Source organism: Plasmodium gallinaceum (assembly GCF_900005855.1).
Source record: "Plasmodium gallinaceum strain 8A genome assembly, contig: PGAL8A_v1_119, whole genome shotgun sequence".
Lineage (NCBI taxonomy): Eukaryota > Apicomplexa > Aconoidasida > Haemosporida > Plasmodiidae > Plasmodium > Plasmodium gallinaceum.
The window spans coordinates 234,475-260,635 of NW_021628276.1; the positions used below are offsets into that span (position 1 = coordinate 234,475).

At 17.6% G+C, this 26,161-nt stretch overlaps 4 protein-coding genes across 4 annotated transcripts; 2 read left to right on the plus strand and 2 right to left on the minus strand.

The window, feature by feature from the left end:
- Positions 1-1,491: 1,491 nt before the first annotated feature.
- PGAL8A_00418300 (conserved Plasmodium protein, unknown function) lies at positions 1,492-6,311 on the plus strand (the record flags this gene model as incomplete). The annotated part of the gene is made up of 3 exons (XM_028672900.1): positions 1,492-5,967; positions 6,082-6,150; positions 6,249-6,311. The coding sequence occupies 3 exons, from the start codon at positions 1,492-1,494 to the stop codon at positions 6,309-6,311; spliced, it is 4,608 nt and encodes a 1,535-aa protein (XP_028529406.1).
- A 932-nt stretch (positions 6,312-7,243) lies between these two features.
- SEC27 (beta subunit of coatomer complex, putative) lies at positions 7,244-10,327 on the minus strand (the record flags this gene model as incomplete). Its single annotated transcript, XM_028672901.1, has 1 exon — positions 7,244-10,327. The coding sequence occupies one exon, from the start codon at positions 10,325-10,327 to the stop codon at positions 7,244-7,246; it is 3,084 nt and encodes a 1,027-aa protein (XP_028529407.1).
- Positions 10,328-13,673: 3,346 nt separating this feature from the next.
- On the plus strand, positions 13,674-19,649 carry PGAL8A_00418500 (conserved Plasmodium protein, unknown function; the record flags this gene model as incomplete). The annotated part of the gene is made up of 1 exon (XM_028672902.1): positions 13,674-19,649. The coding sequence occupies one exon, from the start codon at positions 13,674-13,676 to the stop codon at positions 19,647-19,649; it is 5,976 nt and encodes a 1,991-aa protein (XP_028529408.1).
- Positions 19,650-20,677: 1,028 nt separating this feature from the next.
- On the minus strand, positions 20,678-25,756 carry RNaseII (exoribonuclease II, putative; the record flags this gene model as incomplete). The annotated part of the gene is made up of 2 exons (XM_028672903.1): positions 20,678-23,219; positions 23,448-25,756. 2 exons carry the CDS (start codon positions 25,754-25,756, stop codon positions 20,678-20,680), a joined length of 4,851 nt encoding a protein of 1,616 aa, XP_028529409.1.
- Positions 25,757-26,161: the final 405 nt, after the last annotated feature.

Below are 26,161 nucleotides of genomic sequence, written 5' to 3' on the forward strand. Positions count from 1 at the left end.
TTTATAATTTTTTTTTTTTTTTTTTTTTTTTTTCATTTTATACTATTTTATAATTTTCTTATTTTAATATATATTAATTCATTCTATTATTGCTTTTTATTTTATTTATTTTTTTATTTATATTTTTTTACGTTTGTTTTAATTATTTCATTTTTTATATAATTATATTTTTCTCTTTTTATACTTCCTTTTTTTAAAAGAAGAAAAATTACATTTAAGGTATTCAGAAATTTAAATAGAATATTTATATACAGAAAAAAGTTTAATTGCTTATAGAAAAACATATTTTTATAAAACTACTGAATATGTAAATTTTTTTAATATTCTATTAAAAAAAAAAAAAAAAAAAAAAAAAAAAAACAGAAAAAAAATATATAGGTATGAAGATAACAATAAAGTTGAGTGTTTTATTAAATAAAAAAAAATGAAATAAAATTATGAAATAAAAAAAAATTTTTATGTATGACTATTGAACTTTGGCTTAAAAACAATAGAAAAATTAATATGAAAAAAAAAAAAAAAATAATATAAAAAAATAAAAAAAATTATAAAATATAATAAAATTAATACAAAATAAACAAAATAAGCAAATAGAGAGTAAACGACGTACTTAAAAAATAAAGAAAAATGAAAATTTGAAGAATATTTAACATATGTGAAATAAGGTGTTTATTTTGTTTTTTTTATAAGAAAAAAGTATTTATAATTTGATTGATTTAAAAAAAAAATATATCAGAAATATTCGAAGAAATTATTTGATCTTTGTTTTTTACATTTCATTTAATGAAAATTAAATTTTTTTTTAAATGAACAAAAATAATAAGAAAACTTAAAATTATTTTATATAATATTCTATTAAAATATAGTTTAAGAAAAAATATAAATATATTTTTTATAAAGGCATAAATTGAATACCTTTTTTATATTTTTTTCATGAAATTTTTTTTTTTTTTTTTTTTTTTTTTTTTTCATATAGATATAATTCTATCGAGGGTTATATTTTTTTTGAATTAATATACATAAAGTAACCTAAAAATGTTAATGAAAAATATACTAAAATAAAGCATAAAGAAATTTTTTTTTTAGGATTTAACTAATTATTAATAAATCTTTTAATATAAATAATATTTTTTTTTTTTTAATGTTTAATAAAAACATATATATATATATATATGTATATTTATATATATATATATATATATGTATATATTTATATTTATAAATGAAATTTTTTTGATTTTTGTTCTTTTTGCATATTTATTTTGTCTAAACTGAAATGTAATACATAAGATATTTTTAATTTAATTTTTATTTGAACATTTTTAATTGTATATATAAAAAAAAAAAAAAAAAAATTAATGGTATACTTTTTTTTTTTGCATAAATTTTCCTTATTTTTTAAACGGAACAAAATAAAGAATATAAATTTAAAGAAAAAAAAAATAAAATAAATAAAAAAAAAAAACATTTGAAATGTAAAAAATAAAAGAAATGGAAAATTTTTTAAAGGAAAATAATGCTAATGACATACCAAAAAATGAGACGAAAAAAAATATTGGAAACAAAAATATAAAAAATAATGTTAACAATTTGAGTTTAAATGAAAATAAAGATTTAAACGTTTTAGTTGAAAAAAAAAATATAACTGATGAAAATAATATCGTAAAGAAAAATAAAACAATAAATGAACAAAAAAGTAATATATTAAAAACTAAAGATTTATCATTAAGCATGAATTCAAATATGAAATCCAGTGAATATAATAATATGCAATTTAAAACAAAACCCAGTAATAATATAATAAACAAAAAAAAAAATAAGGAAGAATTAAAAATAGGAAAGAAAAAAGTAAATGAATTACAAGAAAAGTTAGTTAATAAATATAATAATATAAATAAAGACACTTTATCAAAAATGAGTAATAAAGAAAGTGAAATTATGCAGAAAGATAAAGAAAACTCTGTTAATATTATAAACCATGAAACTGAAAAAGATAATAAACAAATAATTTTAGAATTAAAAAATACTTTGAACATAAATGACAATTTAAATTCTTCAAATCAAATTGATGGATTAACCTCAGATGAAGTAAAAATTTTAGACAATTGGTATTTTGCAAATAAGTTAAAAATTATAACATGTTTATTTGAAGATAAACCGTTAAATATAAATTTATTAAATTCATTATACTCTATTCATCCATATTTTAAAAATAATAAAAGTAAAATAATAATTTATTTAAAATCTGTGAAAAAGAAACATGAAAATTCATTAAAACAAGCTAAGAAAAATGAAAAAGAAGAAAAAGAAAAAAATATAGGTTTAAATTGCAAAAATGTAATTTTAAACTTATTAGAAAATAATATTGAAAATTTAGTACAAAAAGAATATATGACAAAATTGATTACACTAATAAAAAATGAAAATAATTATGTAAACTTAAAACATTATTTCAATTTTCTTTTAACTTCTCAAATTAACATGTACGATATTTTCTTAGAACAAAATGGACTCTTATGTGTTAAGTGTATTTTACAGAGGATAGCTAAAAATAAACTTATAAAAAAAAGTACAGTTTTATTAATTCACATTCTAAATTTTTTAAAAAAATTAAATATAACCTTTGATCACTTAAAATATACATTAATTGGAATCCCAATTAATTTTATTGCAAGAAATAAATTAGATGAACAAAATGACATGGATTATAGGTCAGATAACCAAACAGTTATAAGTATTGCAAAAGAGTTAATAAACAAATGGAAACTAATAAGGGATAAAACATTAAATAGTAAAGATGGGAACCATGTAAATAAAAATGTAAGAAAAAATATAATCAACCAAGTAGAAAACAAAATAGAAAAAAGTGAAAATAATTTAGAGAAAGATAATAAAAGTGGAGTAAGTAGTGTCTCTTATGAAAAAAAAAGTAAGAATGAAATTATTCTTAAGAATATTAGTAACGATAATAATATAAATGAAAATAATAACAAAATTAATAATATAAACCTATTTAAAAATACTACAAATAGTACGAACAACTCCCAATTATCTTCAAATTATACAAAAAATATTATTGGAAATAATAAAAAATTAGTAAATGAAGATAAAGAAAAATCTAAAAATAAAAATTCATCTAAATGTGCTGAGAGTAAAAATATTATGTTAGAAATAATAGACACTTTAAATGAAGAATATGAAAAAAAAAAAAAAAGGCATTTGGAATATAAAAAAGCTAAAATTGAAGGAAAAATAAAAAGATTTAGTGCATTAAAAAATAATTCAGAAAATAACAAAAATGATAATTTATTAGTAGATTTAAAGAATATTTCTAAACTGGATTTTGATAATGCCTTGAATAAAAAAATAAAAATAAAAGATATAGAAGGTATAAATAATAATTTTGGTGATCCAAAAAATAATATTCAAAATTATAATTATAAAATTAATAAAACTTCAAACAATAATATACCATTTGATAATTATAAAATGAAGGAAAATTATGCTGTTAATCATAATTTACAAAATCAAAATCCACATGAATTTTCAAAAGAATCCTACAAAAATATTTTACATCATCATAGTTTTAATAGAAATAAACAATCTCAAGTAAATATAAAAGATAAAGAAAACTTAGTGGACTCTCGTATATATTTAAATAAATATAATACATATGATATAGATACTATGAATAGTAATTATATTAGTAATTCAATTAATAAAAATATAATGAAAAATAATATAAATAGTGTAAAAAATAAAAATGATAATGAAAATAATTATAAGAGAAATGAAATAAATAATAATTCTAATATGAATAATGTTAATAATATTAACTATTTAAATAAACAAATATTTTCAAATTCTGCATATTATAATATTCAAGATAAACATATAAATCCAGATTACAAAGTAAAATCAGATGGAACAACACCACCTAATAATATTTTCAGAAAATCATTAAATGAAAACTTCAATAATTTTTCTGTGAGCAAAAATGAAAACACAACAAAAAATAATATAGATGAAAATAATTATAATTTTATGAAAGATAATATTTATGATCCATTAAAATTCATTAATAAAAATTCAAATAAATATTCTTATAATAAATCATTTGAATGTGATAATTTACAAGAAACAAATAAAATAAATACAAAAAATTTATTTAAAGATCCTTTTGAATATTATTCTAGTAATCAACATGATACAAATGAAGTGAATCAAACAGATCTAAAAACTATCACAAACAAAGTTAATGATAGTAATAAAAATAATATTTCCGTTAATAATAATACATATAATATGTACATTTCAAATAATTATTTAAATTATATGCAAAATGATTTAAACTTAAGTATGTATAACAATCCTCTAAATTTATTAAATTATGAAAATACATTGCAAAATAAAGAAAATAGTTCATTTTTCTGCAGCTCAAATTTAAATGAAAGTAGCAAAAAAAATAACCCAAATATATTTAATAATTTATCAAATGATATTGTAAATGTAAATGAAAAAAATATAAATTACAATAATATTTATAATAACATGTATTCTAATAATAATTTATCAAATTCGTTAGATAAAAATGCAACACAAGTAGATATTAACGACAATACTCATATTAATAGTCCACCAGGATTAATAAAACAAGTAGAACCCATAGAAAAGGGAACGTGTTTAAATATTGTTGATACGAATCCTACTAATGACAATTTATTATATAATACTAGTGAAAACAATTATAGTAATATGAAAGAAGATAAAGTAAACAGAAGTGAACATATTAGAATTTGTGGAAACAATTCTTCCAGCTTATATAATTCAAATTTAAATAATTCTAACATAGAACGTAATGAGTTAACTGATAATCATATATACGATATTAATAATAATTTAGTTGAAACAAAAAATCAGGAAGTACACGAAGAGAATACTAAAACAGATTATTATAACTTTGAAAATAATTTAAGTACTTCAAATTATCTTTCGAATGAATGCTATAAATTAAATTCTAAAGATGTTCAAATTATTAATAATAATCTAAAAGATATTTCTAAAAATAGTAATACAAATGGAAATGAAAAAAATAATAATAAAATACATTTAGAAAACAAAGATAATATTTACAACCAATACAACCAAAAAATTGATGAATTTAATAATGTAAATATGAAATCAAATTATGAACTTTTAGATACTAAAGGAATGTTGGAAAAATCACTTAATGAAATTTTTAAAAACTTTAAAAATCTTGAAGATATAAAAGTAACTTATAAAATATCCATAAAAGATAATTGTTACCCTTCAAAAATTTATGATGATATTGAAGTACTAAAAAATGATTTAATTATAAATTTCAATTATGATAAATCAGAAACTGTATATGTTTATTTAAAGAGCAATTTATCAAATGTAGAAAAAAAAAGTAACTTAGAAAGAATGAAGATATATAATAATTCACCTCATGAATTGGATGATGCATATAACAATTTAAGAAATACAGAAGATATTAATGAAATATGTAATATAAATAATATAAGCAATGTAAATAATATAAATAATATAAGCAATGTAAATAATTTAAATAATATAAGTAATGTAAATAATTTAAATAATATAAGTAATGTAAATAATTTAAATAATATTGATAATTTAAATAATAATTTTAATATTTTACCTCTACCTGAATTATTTAATCCACCAAATTTGAACGAATTGAAGTTTCCTTTTATACCTATTATTTCAAATTTGCCATCTTCACCAAAAATTATGCCTCCAATGTTATTTCCTTATAATAGTGCTAATGAATACAAAGAACAATCAATTAACAACATAACTAGTACACCTAACACTACTATGAACTCTGCTTTTTCTTCAAATAATAAATTGTATAGGTCTTTTGATGAATTTATTAAAATTTTTGATGAGGATATTCAAAAAATTTTATTAAAAAATAGAGATGTAATAAAAAAAAAAAAAAAAAATTTTAAATAGCAATAATTGTTTTTTATTATTCTTTCATAATTATATGTGTAATATATGATTTTTTTTTTTTTTTTTTTTTTATTTTAATAGTTGGCTAATTTATTAATGAATAAACCAAATGTTGTAAACAAAATGTTAAAAGGCCCACAACACATTAACGTAAGATTTTATTATTATTTTTTTTTTTTTTTATAGTATTATTCCTTGATTTTAACATCCTTAAAAATTTTTTTTTTTTTTTTTTTTTATTTTTATAGGAGGCTTTATCCTCGTTAGAAGAAGAATTAAAAAGTTGGAATAAATCAAATTTAAATTCTTAAAAAAAAATAAAGTTTTAAAAAAAAAAAAAAAAAAAAAAATTAATGAAGTTTTTTTTTTTTGTTAACTATTCTTTTATAACTTTAAGAAATGTTTTATTTCATTATTTTTTTTTTTTTTTTTATATATTTTATTTTTTAAATAAAAGTCTAAACTTGTATATTAATTATAGAATTTTTATTTTTTTTTTTTTATCTTTAATTCATATGTTTTTTTGTTATAAAAAAAGAAAAAATAAAATATAATAAAAATTCTCTTTATTTTTATGATTGTGATTATTTTGTTTAAACATACATATGTATGTCTTTTTATTTATCACTTTTTTATTTTTAATTTTTTATGTTTTAGCACCTTAAATTTCGCAATACTTTATAAAATTTAAATAATAAATTAAATTTATATTATAAAGATGTTTAAAAAATATTTTTATAAGTGTAATTATATTTATAATTAAAGAAAAAACTTCGGAAAAAATATTTATAGTATGATAGTGATTCAAATGTAAATAAGTACTCTCAAAAACAACAGATTTAAAACATTTTTTAGAAAACAAAAAAAAAAAAAAATGTACAAAAAATTATTTGTTTTTATATAAAGAAATAATTAAATTGTAAAGAAAAAAAAAAAGTTTTATAAAAAAACAAATATATATATATTCATGTTTCTACATTGAAAAATTTTCTTATATTATTTTTCATTATATTCTATAAACATTCACTTAAAAAAAAAAAAAAAAAAAAAAAAAAAAAATTAAAGATGTAAATGTATAATTATTTATTGAATAATCGTCTTTATATATTAAAAACCAAATATTCCTTAATTTTTTTTTCGTATAACTTATATTTATTTTTATTAACATTGCATCATATTATACTTTTTTTTTTTCTTTTTATTCTCTTTTTATGATTTTTTTTTTTTTTTTTTTTTTTCTAGTTTAAACATCTTCCATATATTTATTTTCGGTTATATCAAAAATTTCATTCGAATTTGTGTAACTTTGATTTAACTTTTCTTTATATTCTTCTGAATGTATTTTTTCATTACTACTAATATGTGAGGAGTATTGATCATCTATTTGTTTATTTATTTCATTAACTTCATTGGATTTATCAAGGGATAAATTGTTTTTATGATTTGAATTTATCGTATCAAAGTTATTAAGATCTTGATCTTCCATTTTATTATATTTATCATGATTATTTATATCATGAACATTATTTATTGAAAAATTTGTATTATTTACATATGAGTCTACCTTCATGTCAATAAATTTATTATCGATACTATCTTCTACTGAATTTTGTGATATAAATTTATTTTCATTCATTTTTTTCATATCTAAACTATGTTTTGTATCAAAATTTTGAACATCTTTTTCTAATTCTTCATTAAATTGATTTAGAAATATGTCTTCTACCTTTTCATAACCAATTTCCTTAATTTCTTCAATTATATTTAAATCAATTAATTTTTTTAAAGTATTATAATTTTTTGTACTTCCTAATGTTTTTATTTTGTCAAAGATTGATTCACATTGAACCGCTTTTTCATAATCAGGAAAATATTCTGGATTTTCATCAGGTGTTAATAATAAAGTAGGTAAATTGGGATTAATTTTTTTTAAATGATCTTTCCATTTTGCCAAAATCATTGGCAATAAAGAAGGCTTATATACTCTTGCGAAAAAAGCTGCATATGCAAAATTATTATTATATAATAAAATATTTATACATTTGTTTATTTTGTGCAATAAAAAATAACATATAAAAGCAATGTTATATTTTTGGTTATTTAAACACATAACACCTAACTCTTCTATTCCTATTTTATCTCCTAAAGTTGATAAAATTATTAGTAATGATGAAAAATCATTCGTTTTCTTATAACAATATATAGCCATAGGTATATCATTATAAACTAGAGCAGTATCCCCTAAACTTTTGTATTTATTTTGTATAAAAGAATTATTTTCTTTTTTTTCTAATTCTTTTATTATATCTACGCATAATTGCAAATTTCCTATAGATAAAGCTAGTTCAAATTTTTTTTCTAAGTCATTGCATATATTTAATGCTTTATTTTTATAACCCATTTTCTCTAAAAACATACTTAATTTATTGAATAAAGATTCAGGAATTTTTTTTATTATCATATCTGCTGAAATAAAATCTTTATTCATGATATATTTTTGATATTGCAAATAAGTAATGGGCAAATAAAAACTATAAAAATTATAATTTTTATCAAGTAAAAAAATTCTATCATATTCATATACATATCCACATATGTATAGATATTTATCAATATATGCATATATATCAATAAATTTTTTTGTATATATATATAATCTTAAGTTACTAGAAATATATAAAAAACTATCATATATCCATATTCCACTTTCAATAGATTCTTTAGTTTCATTTTCTAGTTCAAAACAGTTTTTTTCTTCAGCTTCTATATTTTTTGTATTGTTTTCATTAATATTATTGCTATCATTATTTTTTGTTAAGTTATTTTTCATAGTATTCACATATGAATTAGAATAACTTAAAATATAAATGGTATCTTCTGTAGATAAAGCCACATAGGTACCTGATTCATTCCAGTAAACATCTTTCACATTGATGTCTATCTTTCGTATAAGATTGTAATCATTCCAATCATAAAAACAAATGAAATTATTTGATTTTACGCCTAATAAATATCCACCAAATAATTGAGTAACTGTGTAAGGAGTTTGAAAGGAATGAGTAGAAGAAAAATCTTTATAAATACTAATTTTATTAGTTTCTTCTTTTACTGCATAATCTCCATTATGAGACCAAACAAAAAAGGCACTCTTTCCATAAGCTTTATTTCTTAATACTTGAGATGTATAAATGTTAAATTCGTGATGACCATTTACACAAATAAATCTTCCACTAGGATGAAAAGAAACATTTGTTGGATAAAAATCACAGTTTCCTAATTCTTTTTTATTTACTTTATATATGTCACCATCATTGTAATCATCACCTACATTTTGCAAATTTATAATGTATATTTCAGTATTCTTTATGTAAATTATTTTATTTTTAAACATAGTAAAGATAGGTTTATCTGATCCAATTTGTATTACTACTAGTCCTTCATCATATCCTATACATAAATCATTTTTTGTTTTTTTTGCACACAATGACCAACATCTGTCCATATTATAATTTAATGTGGTCTCTAATTTAAACATAGAGCTATTCCATATTTTAACATTGCAATCTTCTGAGGATGAAATAATTATTGGTAAGTTGCTATGGTATATCAAGCATGATATATTTTGTGTATGACCAGATAATACTTGAATGCACTGTTTGGTATGATAATCCCATATACGTATTGTTTTATCATCACTTCCACTTATTATATAAGAAGTTTCTCCAGAAGATGAATAATCAATACAATTAACTCCTTTTGTATGACCTGTTAAGGTAAAATGTGGTTTTGTAACTATATGAGTATTATTTTGAACTCCCCATATTTTAATAGTTTTGTCTAATGAAGCTGATGCAAATATATAAGTATCCTTAGGATTAAATTTACACATCATTACATAATGAATATGATTTTCAAAAGAGCATAATTTTTCGAAATTATTTTCATAATCATATAGCTTTATAGTCATATCATCCGAACTTGTTAAAATGTAAGGAAGAGTTTGATGGACTTCAATATATCTTATATAATCAGTATGATCTTCAAACGTTTTAATTTTTTCAAAGGTATTATAATTATACACCCTAACAGCCATATCATCACCTGCACATATTATCCATTGCTTTTTTTCAATAAATTTAGCACATCTTAATGGAAATAATGACACTTCAATATTTTTAATCGTGTTCTGATTTGCATAATCAAATATAATTAGCTTCCCATTATATAAAGCTGCAAGTATCCACGTTTCTGTTTCGTGAATATCAACACATTTTACTTTACCAATTCGTGAATTTAATTTTTTTTTTATATCTAAATTTAGTGGCATATTATAACTTATTAATAAAAAAGTATTAAAAAATAAATAATATGTTATATTATTAATGTATTGTATTTATAAAATATGAAATAATATTAATACAAAATATGATTTATAATTTACATAAGTGCTAATATATAATTATATTAATATGGGCAATAATGTATATAAACAAAAAAAAAAAAATTTTTCGTAATGTTTTTCCATTAATATTTATTTACGCTCTTAAAAACTTAACTATTTTAAGACTATTTATTAATACAAAAGAAAAAAAAAAAAAAAAAAAGCTATGAGATGGAATTAAATAAAAAAATAAAAAAATTGCAAATATTTTATAATATTTACTTTTTTTTTTTTTTTTTTTAAATGCAAAATTTTTGTATGTCATATAAAAAAATAAATAGAAATCTGTATTTAAAATATAAATTTTATTCTAAAGAAAAAAAAAAAAAAATATAAATATATATCAATAGAAAATAAATACAATTATATGAAATGTTTTTTTTTAAATATATGTAATGCATTTATATACATTATCACTTCATTTGATTTAATATAAAAGAAAAATTATAATTTTAATATTTTTTTTAATAAAAAAATATATATGATCCTATTAAAATAATTATTAAACAGTGGTAAATTACAAATTAATCTATACTAACCTTGTAAACTGAAATATTATTATTTTATTTTTTTTTATATTATGTATAATATAAAAGATTAAATTAGCTATAAAAGTTATTAGAAGTATGTTATTACTTTTAATTTATACTTACACATATATATAACCTCTTTATTTTTAATTTATACAAAGTTTACATAATTCTTTATTTTTAGAAGTATTAATTTAATATTGTATTAATAAAAAGTTTTTTAGTATATTATTTATAATTTATTTTTTCTATTTTTAGACTAATTATATTTATATAATAGTAGAAATCCTATTTTAATTTTTATTATTTAATGAAATTAACTTTTTAACTATTATTTTTAAGAAATAAAAAAAAGCAAATAACTAAAATAAATTGTAACTATATATATGGTGATATTCAAAATAACCCTACAGTTTAGTTTTATAAAAATTGAATGTTTTTTTATTAAAATAAACCTATAAAATAATAAAATTAAATAATGTGTAAAAAAATATGTGTTAATATACATACACATTTGACTATTATTTTTTGTAATTAAAAAAATAAAAAATAAAAACATTGTTTCATGTTAGTTTTAAAAATACGAATTATGTTATTATGTTTGCATATTAATTTCTAGGTTATCTATTTTAATAACGGATATTTTCATAAGAATAAAAATATAGATTTAAAAAATACAATTTTAAATGGAGTTATGTTTTAAATATTTCTGAAAACATGAATATGCTATATTTTAATTCATGTAAATTTAATTTTGTTATGAAGTATTAATGATTTTAATATATTAAATAAGAAATTATTATACGTAAAAGAGATAACCAATTTATAACTTAAAAACATAAGAGTATTATACTGACTTTTTATTGATATTTCTAAGTTAAAATAAAAACGCATTTTCATATTTTATATTCTTTATATAGGTGATAATATTATTTCTTATAAAGTATAAAATCAATTATATTATCGTATCATATGGTGAGAATTGTTTCAAAAAATTTACGTAATAAATTAAAAAAAAAACATACAAAATAAATAAAAAAAAAAAAAAAAATTATAATAAAAATAAAACAATTATAAAAAATAAGAATTCACTCACATTTTTATTGACTTTAAAATAAAATAATTTATAAAAAAACTATATATAAAATTATAAATATTTTACAAATTTCTTCTTGAAAAAATATAAAAAATTAAATAAATTAATAAAAGAACATAAATTAGAATCTTCTGAACACCTGGTATAAATTGAAATCGTTAATATTTTGTTGATTTTTGATGAAGCTGTAAGCATATATGCTAAGTAATAATAGAAAAAAAAAAAAAAAAAAACAAAAAAAGGTTCAATAATTATAATAAATTTAATACAATTTTTTGTTATCTTTTTTTAGACATTTCTAACTTTTTCTTTTATTTCAAAAATTTTTTTCTCTATATATATCTTAAAAAAATTTTAATATATTAAAATAGATTTCCATTAATGAGAAATATAATTTTGTTAAAAAAAAAAAATATATATACATAAGAAGCTAATAAATAAGCTAAAAATAATTTTTTATTTTAAAAAAGAAAAGAATTCATATATATAGATTTAACATTTTGTTGTTTTTAATGAATGAAAAAAAATACACCTAGTGTATTTAAAAAACAAAATAATTATCCAAAAGATACAGAATAAAATAAAATTATATATAAGGAGATTTAAACTTCTATAATTCCTTTTTGTAATTTTCTGTAATGAATATTATAAAAAAAAAAAAAAAAAAAAAGTAAATTTTTTCAGTATTATTTCTTACTTAAATATAATATTAATAAAAAAAATTATAAATATTTATTTCAAAAATATTTTCAAATTATAGAAAAGGAACATTTTTATTACGTAAAAATAAATAATTAAATCATCTAATGTTTGCTACACTAATTCAAATAATTAGAAGAGGTGTTTTGTAACAATCAATGGATAATTTTCAATGTTATAATTACACAAAAAAAAAGAGATATTTAATACAAATAAAAAATAATCCCAAAAAATTAAAAAAAAAAATAAAATCTGTTATTACATTAAAGTAAAAAAATTATAAAAATATATTATGTGCAGGGGATAAGAACAAATATAAAAAAATGAATGAAATAAACTGTGTTCATGCACTTTTCAATTTCACTTAAGTCACATAATTGGGAATTTTAATTTACAAAAAATTATCTTTTTTTTTTTTTTTTTTTTTTTTTTTTTTTTTTTTTGTGGTAAAATATATATAAAAAAAAAAAATTAAAAAAGAAAAAGAGAAAAAATTAAATTGATTGCTATAATTTGTACTAATATCTATATAAATAAATAAATACATGCTTTTATTTTATTTTTTTTTTTTGGTGCAAAAAGCAAAAATTAGTGAGTTAACTTTTAATATAATATACATTTTTTTTTTTTCCTTCATTTATGAATATAAATTTTCACATATTCGAACTTAAAATTTTTTGAAGATTTCTTTTTTTTTTATGTTTTATTTTTTTTATTTTTTTTCAACATTATAATATCTTTAAGAAATAAATGAAATTGTTGTACATTGTTGGGTATCAGTAAGATAACAGAAATAATAATCATACTATTTTAACATGTGTAGAACTAATTTATGATGATAAAGAAATAAATAGAAAAATAATGAAAACTGATGTTAAAGAAAACTTGATATTTTGATATCATACATATGAAAGTAACAAAATATGTGTTAGTAAAAATGCTGATAAAAAATAATACTGATCATATTAAAACATATTTTTTTTATTTATTGTATGAACATTCAGAAAAAAACAATTATTATTTATTAGTTAATAAATTTTTAGATGGCATACATTTAGTGAAACATGTTTTAATTCTTAAGATATTTGTTGACTTTCTTTTAAAAGTTGAAAAATATTTAAATTTTTTATATTGTATAAAGAATATATTAATTTTTTGTAATTTTTATGATTGCAATTTTTCAACTTATAATGGCATAATTAATAAATTTTATGTTATAAAATATGTTTTATATTTTAAAAATATAAAGAAAATAAAGAATATTAATGTTGAATTAAAATACAATAACATAAATGTGAAAAAAAGAAAAAAAAAGAAAAAGAAAAACCTAAATATTTTAATATTGTATTCCTTTGAAGAATGTAAAATTCCAAGAATTAAAAATACTCATTATCATATAGAAGAAATTGTAAAAATTGATAATCATACCAGCATAAAATGTAATAAATTAAATTTTAAGATATTAAATATTAATAATAAAATAGATAGAGTTTTAAATATTCTCATGAGAAAATGCACATATTTATTTTACGAAAAAAACAATTTTTTATATATGGAAGAAGATATATTCGTTAAAAGGAGATTTTATATGGTAAACATATTTAAAATTATTTTTTTTTTTAAAGTGGTTAATTTATATATATATATTAAGAAAAATTTCTTTTTATATTGTCATATCCTGTATTATTATAAAACAAATGATTTGATTCATTTATTCTTTGCATCAATTAGGATTTTCTCATATTGTTTTAAATTTAATAGCTTTCATAAAAATTATATAAAAAAAATACACAAAAACAATTGTATATTTTATTTTTATGTAAAATTATGTATTCATAATAAACTCAAGAAAATAAAAAAAAATTTTTATTTTGAATTAGTTTTAAAAAAAAAAAAAAAAAAAAGAATACATAATCAAGAAATTTTTTATAATTATACAGAGGTATTTTCAGATAATTATATATACATTGAAAAAAATTGCATAACAAAAAAAAATAAAAGAAAAAAAAACCAAAATGATAAAAATAAAAAAAATATTAAAAATAAGTATTCATTAAAGAAAAAAATTATTAAAAATGGTGATATTGATAAAATAGGTAAAGGTAATATGTATAATATAAAACATAATTTTATAAATATTGAAAACTGTGAAAATAATGAAAATGATATGGAAAATAAGAATGGAGATATAATTAAGGAACATAAAGATTATGTAGAAGGATTCGGTAATAATAATAATAACAATAATAATTATAATAATAATACCGATAAAAATGACGACGATCATAGCAGTAATAGTAGTAGTAATAATAATAATAATAATAACAATAATAATAATAATAATAATTATAATAATAATACCGATAAAAATGACAACTCTCATAGTAATAATAATAATAATAATAATAATAATAATAATAATAATAATAATAATAATAATAATAATAATAATAATAATGATGATGATGATGATAATAATAATAATAATAATAATAATAATAATAATAATAATAATAATAATAATGATGATGATGATGATGATGATAATAATAATAATAATGACGATAATAATAATAATAATGATGATGATGATGATAATGATAATAATAATAATAATGACGATAATAATAATGACGATAATAATAATGACGATAATAATAATGGCGATAATGATGATAATAATAATAATGGCGATAATGATGATAATAATGATGATGATAATGATGATAATAATAATGGCGATAAAAAATGCAAAAATAATGAAGTATATTTTGATAAAAAAAAAAAAAAATTTAAAATTATGAACAAATTGTTAAAAAATTTGTCTTTAATGTCATTTAATACAGGTTTATTAGAATATAAAATATTTGGAGTTTGTATTTATCAAAATCCTCCATTTATTACTAATAGACTTTTACATATTCCTTTTGCTTTAAAGAAGACAAATGCAGATATAATAGCTTTACAAGAGGTGTATGATGAAAAACATGTAGAATATCTTAAAAATAATTTAAAATCGAATTATCCATTTTGTGCAAGAGATAATTATTGTAGTGATATATTTAAATTAAAATTTGATAACAATAATAATAATAATGATATTGGTAATAATATAAATATTAACAGAAAAAGTAATAAGAAAGAACAAAATTATAAAAAAAAAAAATATTTTGCTTTACATCATGGTTTATTAGTTTTTAGTAAATATCCAATTATTTATTCTTATTTTCATAGTTTTAAACATGTAACTTATTTGGAGAATTTATTCGGAACTAAAGGATTTTTAGAAGTAATAATTGATGTTCCTTCTTTTAGTTACGTTACTTTAGTTAATATGCATCTAGCTAGTGGTGCTGCAGATACTGAGTCTAAATATATTGAAAAAGTGAGGGATTTTGAAATAAAACAAATTATGAAAATAGCTAGAAATGCTGAAAAAAGAAATACAATCCCAATAATTATTGGGGATTTAAATGCAGCCCCAAATTTATGTCCAAATAATTATTCTTCTTTTATTAATAGAGGATGGAAAGATGCATGGTTATATGCTAGAAATTTAAAAAAAAAGAAAACGAAACAAGTGATAGAACAAAATATATTACAAAACGAAAAGAGAAATAAAGAAAACATTTCTCCTAATATTTATAATTCATTCAGTGAATTGTTTTCCAATGACAATAAACATACAGACTATAATTTTGTTTTAACTGATAACCATATTGATACTCAGAATAAAAAAAGTGTCTATCGTGAAATAATGGAAGATAAGAAAAATAACAAAACAGACGATGGTATTAATAATAATTGTTTTTATGTTTTTCACAAAAATAAAAGAAATAATAAAAATAGTAGTAGTGTTTTTTATATGAATTCAAATAAAATTTTATGTGATTGCTACAAAAATTCCGAATTTAATAACACTAATAGACAACTTATAAAAAATGGCAAGTGTAGTTTTGAAAAAAATCATCTTTATCTCCCGTCTAATTTCATTTGTGAAAAAAATGATTTAAAAATTAATAATTTTAAAATATATGCAAATAAATTTAATGTTGTTTCTAATAATGATGAAATAAATCATACGAGAAAAAACACAAGTTTTTTATACAATAAAAGGTTTAAAAATACTTACTCCTTCTTTTACTATAAAAAAATGAAATATAGTGAGAATTATTTTTCTCCTCTAAACGTAAGGTTATATATTAATAAAAAAAGTACCAAAAAAAAAATGTTTAGAGAAAAAAAATTTTCTTTTTCCTATTTAAACAAAAAAAAAAAAAAAATTTTAAAGAATAAGAAAAGTTCAAATATAAAGGAAAATCACAAAAATATTGAAAATGAAAAGGATGAAAATAATAAAAATTATAATCTAAATAATGAAGATATCATATTTAAAGAAAATAATTATAGTAGTTCTTCCAGTACCTTTCTTTTTGATTTTTCTAAGAATAATTATGCATCTGATTATTTCATTACAAAGAATACTAAAAATGTGAATAGAAAAAATAATTTTTTTATTTTAAAATCAAAAAGCAGACATAAATCTTCTTATAATTGTGTAGTTAATAAACATAATTCTTCTGATATAAACAGTTATCACATTTTGAATAATATGAAAAATTATAGTGAGATAAGTGATCATAGAAATATAATAAATAAAGAAAGCCATAATTCTTCAACTGTTAATCCAGAGAATCACAATATCGTAATAGAAAGTAAATTAGAAAGCTGCTCGACTTGTGATGTTATAAAATATGAAAATAGGTTTAAAAAGAATATTATTTATTCTAAATTTAATTCTCTTAATAAAAAAAAGCAAAATTTAAATGATATGAATAATTATAAAAATTTAGAGAATTTTATGGAAAATAATGATAATAATTTATATTCAAGTGATATGTCAAGTGAGAGTAATCAATCATATACAGATTTGTATGATGATGATGATGTAAGTGATAAGAGTTCAAATATTTCAAATAATGTTAACAGTAAGACATGTTGTGAAACAGAATTAGAAAAAGATGATGCTTATATGAATAAAGATAATAATAATAATGTGAAAAATAAAAATAAAAGTAATGAAATATTACACAATAAAATATATGTTAAGAATAAAATTGAAAGGGATTCAAGTAATAATTTAGAAGATGATATGATAATTATTGAATTAAATAGAAGTAACAATCATGAATTAAGAAAAAAACATAATTATAATGATATTACGAATATGCCTATTTCTGAAGATAGTATCTTTACTAATAACTTTTTAAATTTACAAAAAAATATGAATATAAATTATGAGTATAAAAGAAAAAAAAAAAAAAAAAAAAGTTTCTTTAATCCATTTTTAGTAAAACATGTAGAAACAAGAGAAATTAATTTAACAAAAGAGATAGATAACAAAGAAGAGGATAAAAATGTTAATTTAGATAATAATAGGAAAAAAATAATGAGCAAATTATCAGAAAAAATAAAACAAATGAAAAAATTTTTTTTATGCAATATTTTGAGGAATTATGAACAATATGATAGTGAAAGTGATAGAGAATTAGAACATAAGGATGAAGAAAAATATAATGAAAAAAAAAGTAAAGATGATAGAAAATCATGTGCTAATAATAAAAATATATATAATAATGCTCTAACTTACATGGAAGAAAATGAAAATAAAAAATTTCAAGAAATTAATTATTCAAATAAATTAAGTAATGATGATCATAAGAAAATTTTAAACAATAATTTAGAGGAACGTAGAGGGAAAAGATTTAATGGAGAATTTTTCGATTTAAATAGAAAGGGGGATAACAGTAATCAAGAAGTATTCAAAAACTCCTTCTTTGAATTCATTAAAAAGTTGAAATATAAAACAAAAAATACATTAAAAAAAGAATTTCATATTGGTAAAAGTAAGCATAAAAATAGGTCAAATGAAGTAGAATATGATTCTTCGTCAAAAAAAAAGGAAAACATCTACGATTTAGAAAATAATTTTCTGAAAGAAAACACATATATTAATGAAATAAAAGATAGTAAAGCAAAAGAAGATTTTTTAAAAAAAAATGAATATTCTTCAAAGAAGAAAAAAGAAAAAGAGAAAAGAACTATATTTAAAAAAAAGAAAAAAATGGATGAGAATTTTTTAAAAGAGAATAAAAAAAAAGAAAAAAAGATAGAAGAAACAAATAATAGTAAAAATAGAACTAAAGAGAGTAGTAGTTTTTGTAAAGAAAAAAAATATAACATTTTAAAAAGGGGAATATATCAAAATATTTTAAAAAGTAAAAGTTTATCTATGCAAAAAGAAGAAAAAAATTATAGTGATGAATTTACATGGGATCCTTTAAATCCTCTCAATGTAATTGGGCCACATTCTAGATGTAATGGTTTAAGATGTGATTATATATTTTTTCCGCCAATTAATTATAAAAAAGTAAAAAATTATAAAAACAATAAAAGAAACAATGAATCTGAAGAAAATGGGAATATTAAAAATGAATTAAATAATGAAAATACAGTAGAAAATGAAAATAGAGTAAGAAAAGAAGATAGATTAACTCATGAATCTGTTAGTAGTAGTGATGATGGTGAAGATCGTTTTAGATGTTTGTGTAAGTCTCGTAATAATAAAATAAGTACTGATGAATCACCTAATCTTAAAAATTATAATGATTTAAAAATTTTAAAACATTATTATATTAAAAGTGCAAAAATATTATTTAATGAACCACTAGTAATGGTTGATTCTTATAAAAATTTTAAAAATTTTAATTGTTGTTATTCATTATGTATGAAAATAAATAATGTTAATTTTGTCACAATGTCAGATCATTATGCCATAAAAATTGATTTAAGACTGAAAAAAAATTTTAATAATAAGGAATAATTGTAATAGAATTATCTTTTATACCCATAAAATTCTATAAACATTTATATATATATATATGTGTTTAAACTTTTAAAATTATAGTTTTCATATATGTTATATATTTTATTATTTTATTTTTTTATTTTTTTATTTTTTGTATGCCCACTTATTTCACATTTTAATTTTTTTATGTATAAAATTTTTTCTTAAAATAAGCATAATTAATTTTCTTTTTCTTTTGGCCATTTCTTTTTTTAAATATATTATGTATAGTTTCAATTAATTATATAATTCATTTGATTCATTTAATATATTTATTTAAATTAAAATATTATTAAGTTTACATATTGTAGTTTTTTTTTTTTTTTTTTTTTAAGTATTCTTTAATATGTTTTTGATTTTTTTTTTTTTTTTTTTTTTTTTTTTTTTTTTTATGTTATTTTAATAAAAAATTATATATCTTTTATAAAGCTTATATTATACAAAAGCATACATAATTTTTTCTGTTTTCTTTTTTTGTAATTTAAAGATAAAAAAAAAAAATATATGATGTATTAATAAGATTATGCATATGCATATCAATCTTTTTTTTTTATTATTTTACAGAAAATTTATTTTAAATTATTTTAATTTATAAGTTAAAATAAAAAAAAAAATATAAGTATATTTTTAAATAAGTAAAAAATTTCTAATTAAAAAAAAAAGACATAATTTATAAAGTTTATATTAAAGCAAAATATTTATTAGTTTTAAAACTATAATATAAATTATAAGTACTCAAATAAATATGATTAAATTATATATTTATAATATTTAAATCCAAATCATAAAAGGAAAAGATTAGAACACATCAAAAAAAAAAAAAAAAAATAAATAAATAAAATAACAAAATTAGTAAATAATATTAATAAATTAAATAACAATAATAACAATAATGTTTTTAAAAAAACACATAAAATATTATAGAATATATGTTAAAAGAATATTTATTTATTATTTAATTCAAAAAAAATTTATTGAAAATAAATTGAAAAAATATATATATTTTAAAGAAGATTCAATGTCCACATCTGAGAACCTGGTATAATAAAAATTTTTATTTTTTGAAATCTACTAACTTTTTCATATTTATTGCAATATTTAAATTCCATATTTTTATCATATGTATGTTCTATATAATAATTTTCATTATTTTTGTCTATATAATTATCATTTATATTTTCGTTTAAATATTTTTCGTCTAAGGTTTTTTCATCTACATCTTTTTTGTTTATGTTTTCTTCATTTATATTTTCATTGTTTATCTTACCTTTAAACATATCTTCTTCATGAACATCTTCATTCTTTTTGATAAAAACATCGTGAATATATAAATCATCGTAAATCTTTTGAAATTCTTTTCTGTCTTCTAATTTCAACATTTTGTATTTTACTTCTAAATTTAGTTCACTTAAAATTTTAAAAATATTATAAAGATGCTCATTCCTTTTTTTTTCATTTTCTGAATTTATATCTTTACTTTTTTCCTCTTCATCTAAAGAATAATTTTCAAAGGTTTCATCTATATTATAACAATTCATATTAATTTTAAATAATATATCTTTTGATAAATTATAAATAAATGTGCCTTCATTATAAGATAATAAAATAAAGTTAAATTGCAAATTTAATAAATTATCACTAATTGATTTTTCTGTTTCTAGTAATGGAACATAAAAAACGATTGCATTTTTTAGTTTGCCATTTTCATTAGAATTCTTTTTAAGTTTTAATTTCAAATTTTCTTCGTTATTATTATTCATATTCTTGTAATCACTTTTAGATGTATTATTAAACAAATTTACATTATCATAATTAGTATTTTTATTATCTACTATATTATCTGTTGTATATATATTTTTAGAGGAATCCAATGTGAAACAAGTATAAATAATTTTATTTAAATGATTATCTTCTTTTTCATTAACACATATGTAATTATTTTTTAATATATTAAGACAGATGTTTTCTTTTATATTTTTAGTAATAATTATTTCTTGAATGTAAGCCTCAGTTAAAAAACTTACTATTCCTTTATTTAAATAAAAGTATTTTTTAATTGTTTTACATTTCTCTTTTTTAGTACTCTTATTATTTATTAAATAATTTTCCTTTATTCCTTTTTCTTTTTTTTCACATATATCATTTGTATGCATATAATCCTTTTCATTTTTGTTAATTGCTTCTGTTTTGTCTTTATATGTTTCATTTTTTTCATCTAGGAAAATTCCCTTTTCGTTTTCATCATTTACTTGATTTTTTTCATTCAATATAAGTACTTTCTTCTTTAAATTTTTTTCTTTTTTTTTTTTTGTATTTTTATACATATCATTTAAGTATACTAAATATTTATTTAAGAAAAAATTCTTCATATGAATTTGAGCTTCATCTGTTTTTTTCTTTTGATAATTACACTGATCACATATTTTTTTTAACTCTTCATAATTATAACATATTTTTTTATTTTCAATAATGTTATTTAAAATTCTGTGAATAATAATATCAATATATCTTCTTATTGGAGATGTAAAATGAATATATTTATTAAGTAGCAAACCAAAATGATCAGAATTATTTTCACCTTCTACGGATGGAATATAAATAGCCTCCTTATAATATTTTAAAATATTATAATGAAGACATAATAATTGATTTTTATTTAATATTTTTTCGCATACAAGAAGAATATCATTAATACTATTTTTATATATATCAATAATATTGTTAATCTTATTATAAGTATTATAGTCAATTATTTTTAAAAAGTTTTTCTTTATTTCTTCAGTTGTATCTTGGTGTACCCTTAATACTCCTAACCTGTTGTTACAAGAAATTTTATGAGCCACCAGAAAGTTTGCTAAAATCATCATTTCTTCAATCAACATATGACTTTTTTTTTTATAATCAAATGTTTCTATACTAACATTTTTAATATTTGTTTCATTTAATAAATTTTTATATTTTTCTCTTTGTAAAAAATTTTCAAGAGATATTTTAGTACTTTTTAACGATAATAAATATTCTTTTGTTATTTCTTCTATGCTCACAGGAATTATTTTTTTTTCATTATGATTATTATCTGTATTATTGAAAGAAAATAATAAAGAATATTTCTGATATATATTCTTTCTTTTTGTTTTTTTTTTCAACATTTTTGATAATAAATATAATCTAAATATATCACTTCCTATTTTAACTGACAAATTATACTTTTTACAAAGATTTTGAAAATCATTTACAAAATGATTCAAATTTAGGTCACCATTAATTAATATTTTTTCTTCCTGTTCTTTAATAGTCTCACTTCTTTCATTCATATTAAAATAAATATCATCGAGAAAATCTTCAACTAGATCATAATTTAATTTATACTGACTCTTAATTAAGCATTTTTTTATTTCTATATTCTCTAAATTTTCATTTTTTGTTATATTATATGGATTACTTAAATCGTTTAAATAGAAAAAAATAGAAAAGGAAAGTTTTTCACTTTTTGTATTCAATGAGCATATTTCTTCACTTAAGATGGATGGTAACATATGAATTACCCTGAAAAAAAATATATATAAAATAAATGTTAAAAAAATAAGAAATATAAAGAATATAATAAATTATATATATGAACATATAAACAACAACAAAAAAAGGGAATTACATATTCTAAAAATATAAAACGATGATGAAAAAAAAAAAAAAAAAAGTAAATAAAGAAAAAAAATAAAAAAGATATAGATAAAAATATAACTTTTTCAATTTTAATATACAAAAATTACTTACAGAAAATCCATATATATTGTATTACAAATTTTTGATGCTATATTGTCATAGTAAGAATTAGGTGATATAAAAAATGAAACATCAGAAATATGTATTCCTATTTTATATTGAAATTTATTTGTTAGATTATTTTTATTCTCAACAAATTCAATAGATAAAGCGTCATCTAAATCTTTTGCATTTAGAGGATCAATTGTAAATATATCTAAATGCGTAATTATATCTCTATTTTTTAAAAAGCATTTTATCATATATTTTTCTAAATTCTTGCTTTTCTCTTTAAGATTTTTAAGATAATTTATTTTCTTGTCATATTGTTCAAAGTATGTCACATTTCCTTTATTTTTATCATCTAACATTAATGCATGCTTTTTACGATTAATAAAATTATTAATAATTCTTTCATTTACATTTATTCTGGAATTTAAATAGAACATATCATTTTCATTATATATATGAAAATTAATTTTATAAAAGTGTAATAATAAATATATCATACCAAAAAAGTTTTTTTCATTTCCTAAAATTTTACTAATATTTCCTAATGGATTTATTTGATTCTTCTCCCATTCCTTAAATTTCACCAAAACACATAAACTTATTTTTTTCTTTTTAATATAATACAATATTTTATTAATTATAGAATCTGAAGAATCATATATAAAGCATGGCAAGCGCGTATCACTTGGCTGTATTTTTGCAAAAAAATGTTCCTTCTCGTTTTTGTTCTCGTTTTCATTTTTATTTAATTCATTTTCTTTTTTTATTATTTTTATATTATTTTTTTTAACGAAATTTTCATTAATTTTACTTATTTGTTCATTATTATCATTTTTAATTTCGTTATAATAATTCTTTATATCTGAACAATTCATATTTTTCAAATTATTTGTTTTTTCTTTCATTCCAAAATTATTATTTATATTTTCTTTAATATTTAAATAATTCAAAATACCAACAATTTCTAAATTTCTTCTTTCAACAATATTAACTACTCTACAATATTTCTCATTTTCATCTTTACTTTCGTTTATGTTATTATATAATGCTTCATTTTCTTCTTGATTTTCATTTTCCTTTTCTTCTATTTGTCTAATTTTTCTTCTAGCTGTATAAGCATATACTATGTCGTTATTTAATGCTCTGTTCCTACTTATATATCCATAAACAAAAAAAAAATTATTTTTAGAAGATAAAGATTCTTCATTTACAACAAAACATTTGCTAGTATCAAAAGGTGAAACATATAAAACTCCTTTAAATAATTTATTTTTTAAATCTTTTGTTGTTTTTTGTGATTTCAATAAATCGTTTATTTTTTCATTACTCCAAAATTGTTCATATTCAACAAATATATAATTTTTATCAACTATTTCATTATTAATGTGTAATATTTTATTATTTTTTATATTGTAATTTGTTAATTCACACGAATAATCATCATAATATTTCTTATCTTTTTCAATGTTTTTATTTAGTTTTTTTTCATTATTTAAATCATGTATGTTTTTTCGAGTATCCTTATTATAAATATCATCTTCATCAGTAACTTTAAAATTATCTTTACTTTTATCAGCTAAATTTTTTTTTTCTTTTTCTTTTTTATTTTTTATGAACTTGTTCATAAGAATTTCATTCTTTACATAGCTATTTGATTTTTCATCTTTTTTTGAAATTCTATTTTTTTTTATATGTTCATCTTTCACTTTCAAATACATATCCTTTCTTTTTAAATACTTATTTTTTTCTTTTAAATATTTTTCATCTTTTACAATTTTATTTTTGTTATTTTTACTTTTATCATTTTTTAAAGAATCATTTTGTTTCTTAAAATATTTATATTTTTCTTCTTCATTTACTTCTTCCTCTGTTTTCTTTTTCTCATATCTGTTGTCTTTTTGTAAATCATCATTATAATCTGTTTTATTTTCCTTATCAATTCTAATAATAAAATTATTTTTTATTTTATCTTTTTTTTCTTTTTCAAATACAATACTATTATTAGCATTTTTATTTAATTTTATTTCACTACTGATATTTACTATGGCAGCATTTTTTGTATCATTTTTTATACTTATTTGTTTTATTTTATTAAAAATTTTATCATAAAAATTTTTTTCATCATTATTAATAACATAATGCAAATTATTGTTTTTATTTGTTTCACTTATATTTATACTCAATGATATTTCATTATTTTCCGTTTTTTCTTTATTCACTTTTTCTAATCTAAGTCTTCTTATAATTTTTATATTTTCATATGTTTTCGTATAAAAGCAATATCTCTTTATGTTATTAAAAAAAAACATGTTAAATTTATTATGATCTCACAAATTTATTGTTAATATTTCATTTTCTTTTGATAGTTTATTTATTTAATTCTATTATATATTAATTTTTTATTTTTAAAATTTTAAATTTATATATATTTACTTGAACATATACCCACATATATGTTCTTATTAATATTAATACCCCTTTTTAAAAATGTAAAAAAAAAAAAATCATTCGAAAAAATATTTTTTTTTTAAAATTAAAAAAAAAGGGGATATATGTAAATCTCCAAAACATAATTGAAAATATTCAAATAGAAAGAAATAAATAAACTCACAAAAAAAAAAAAATTATACTTGAAGTGGTTTTTCTTTTTCAAACAAAATTTGCTCTATTATTATTTTTATAATTTCACTTTTTTTTTTTTTTTTTTTTTTTTT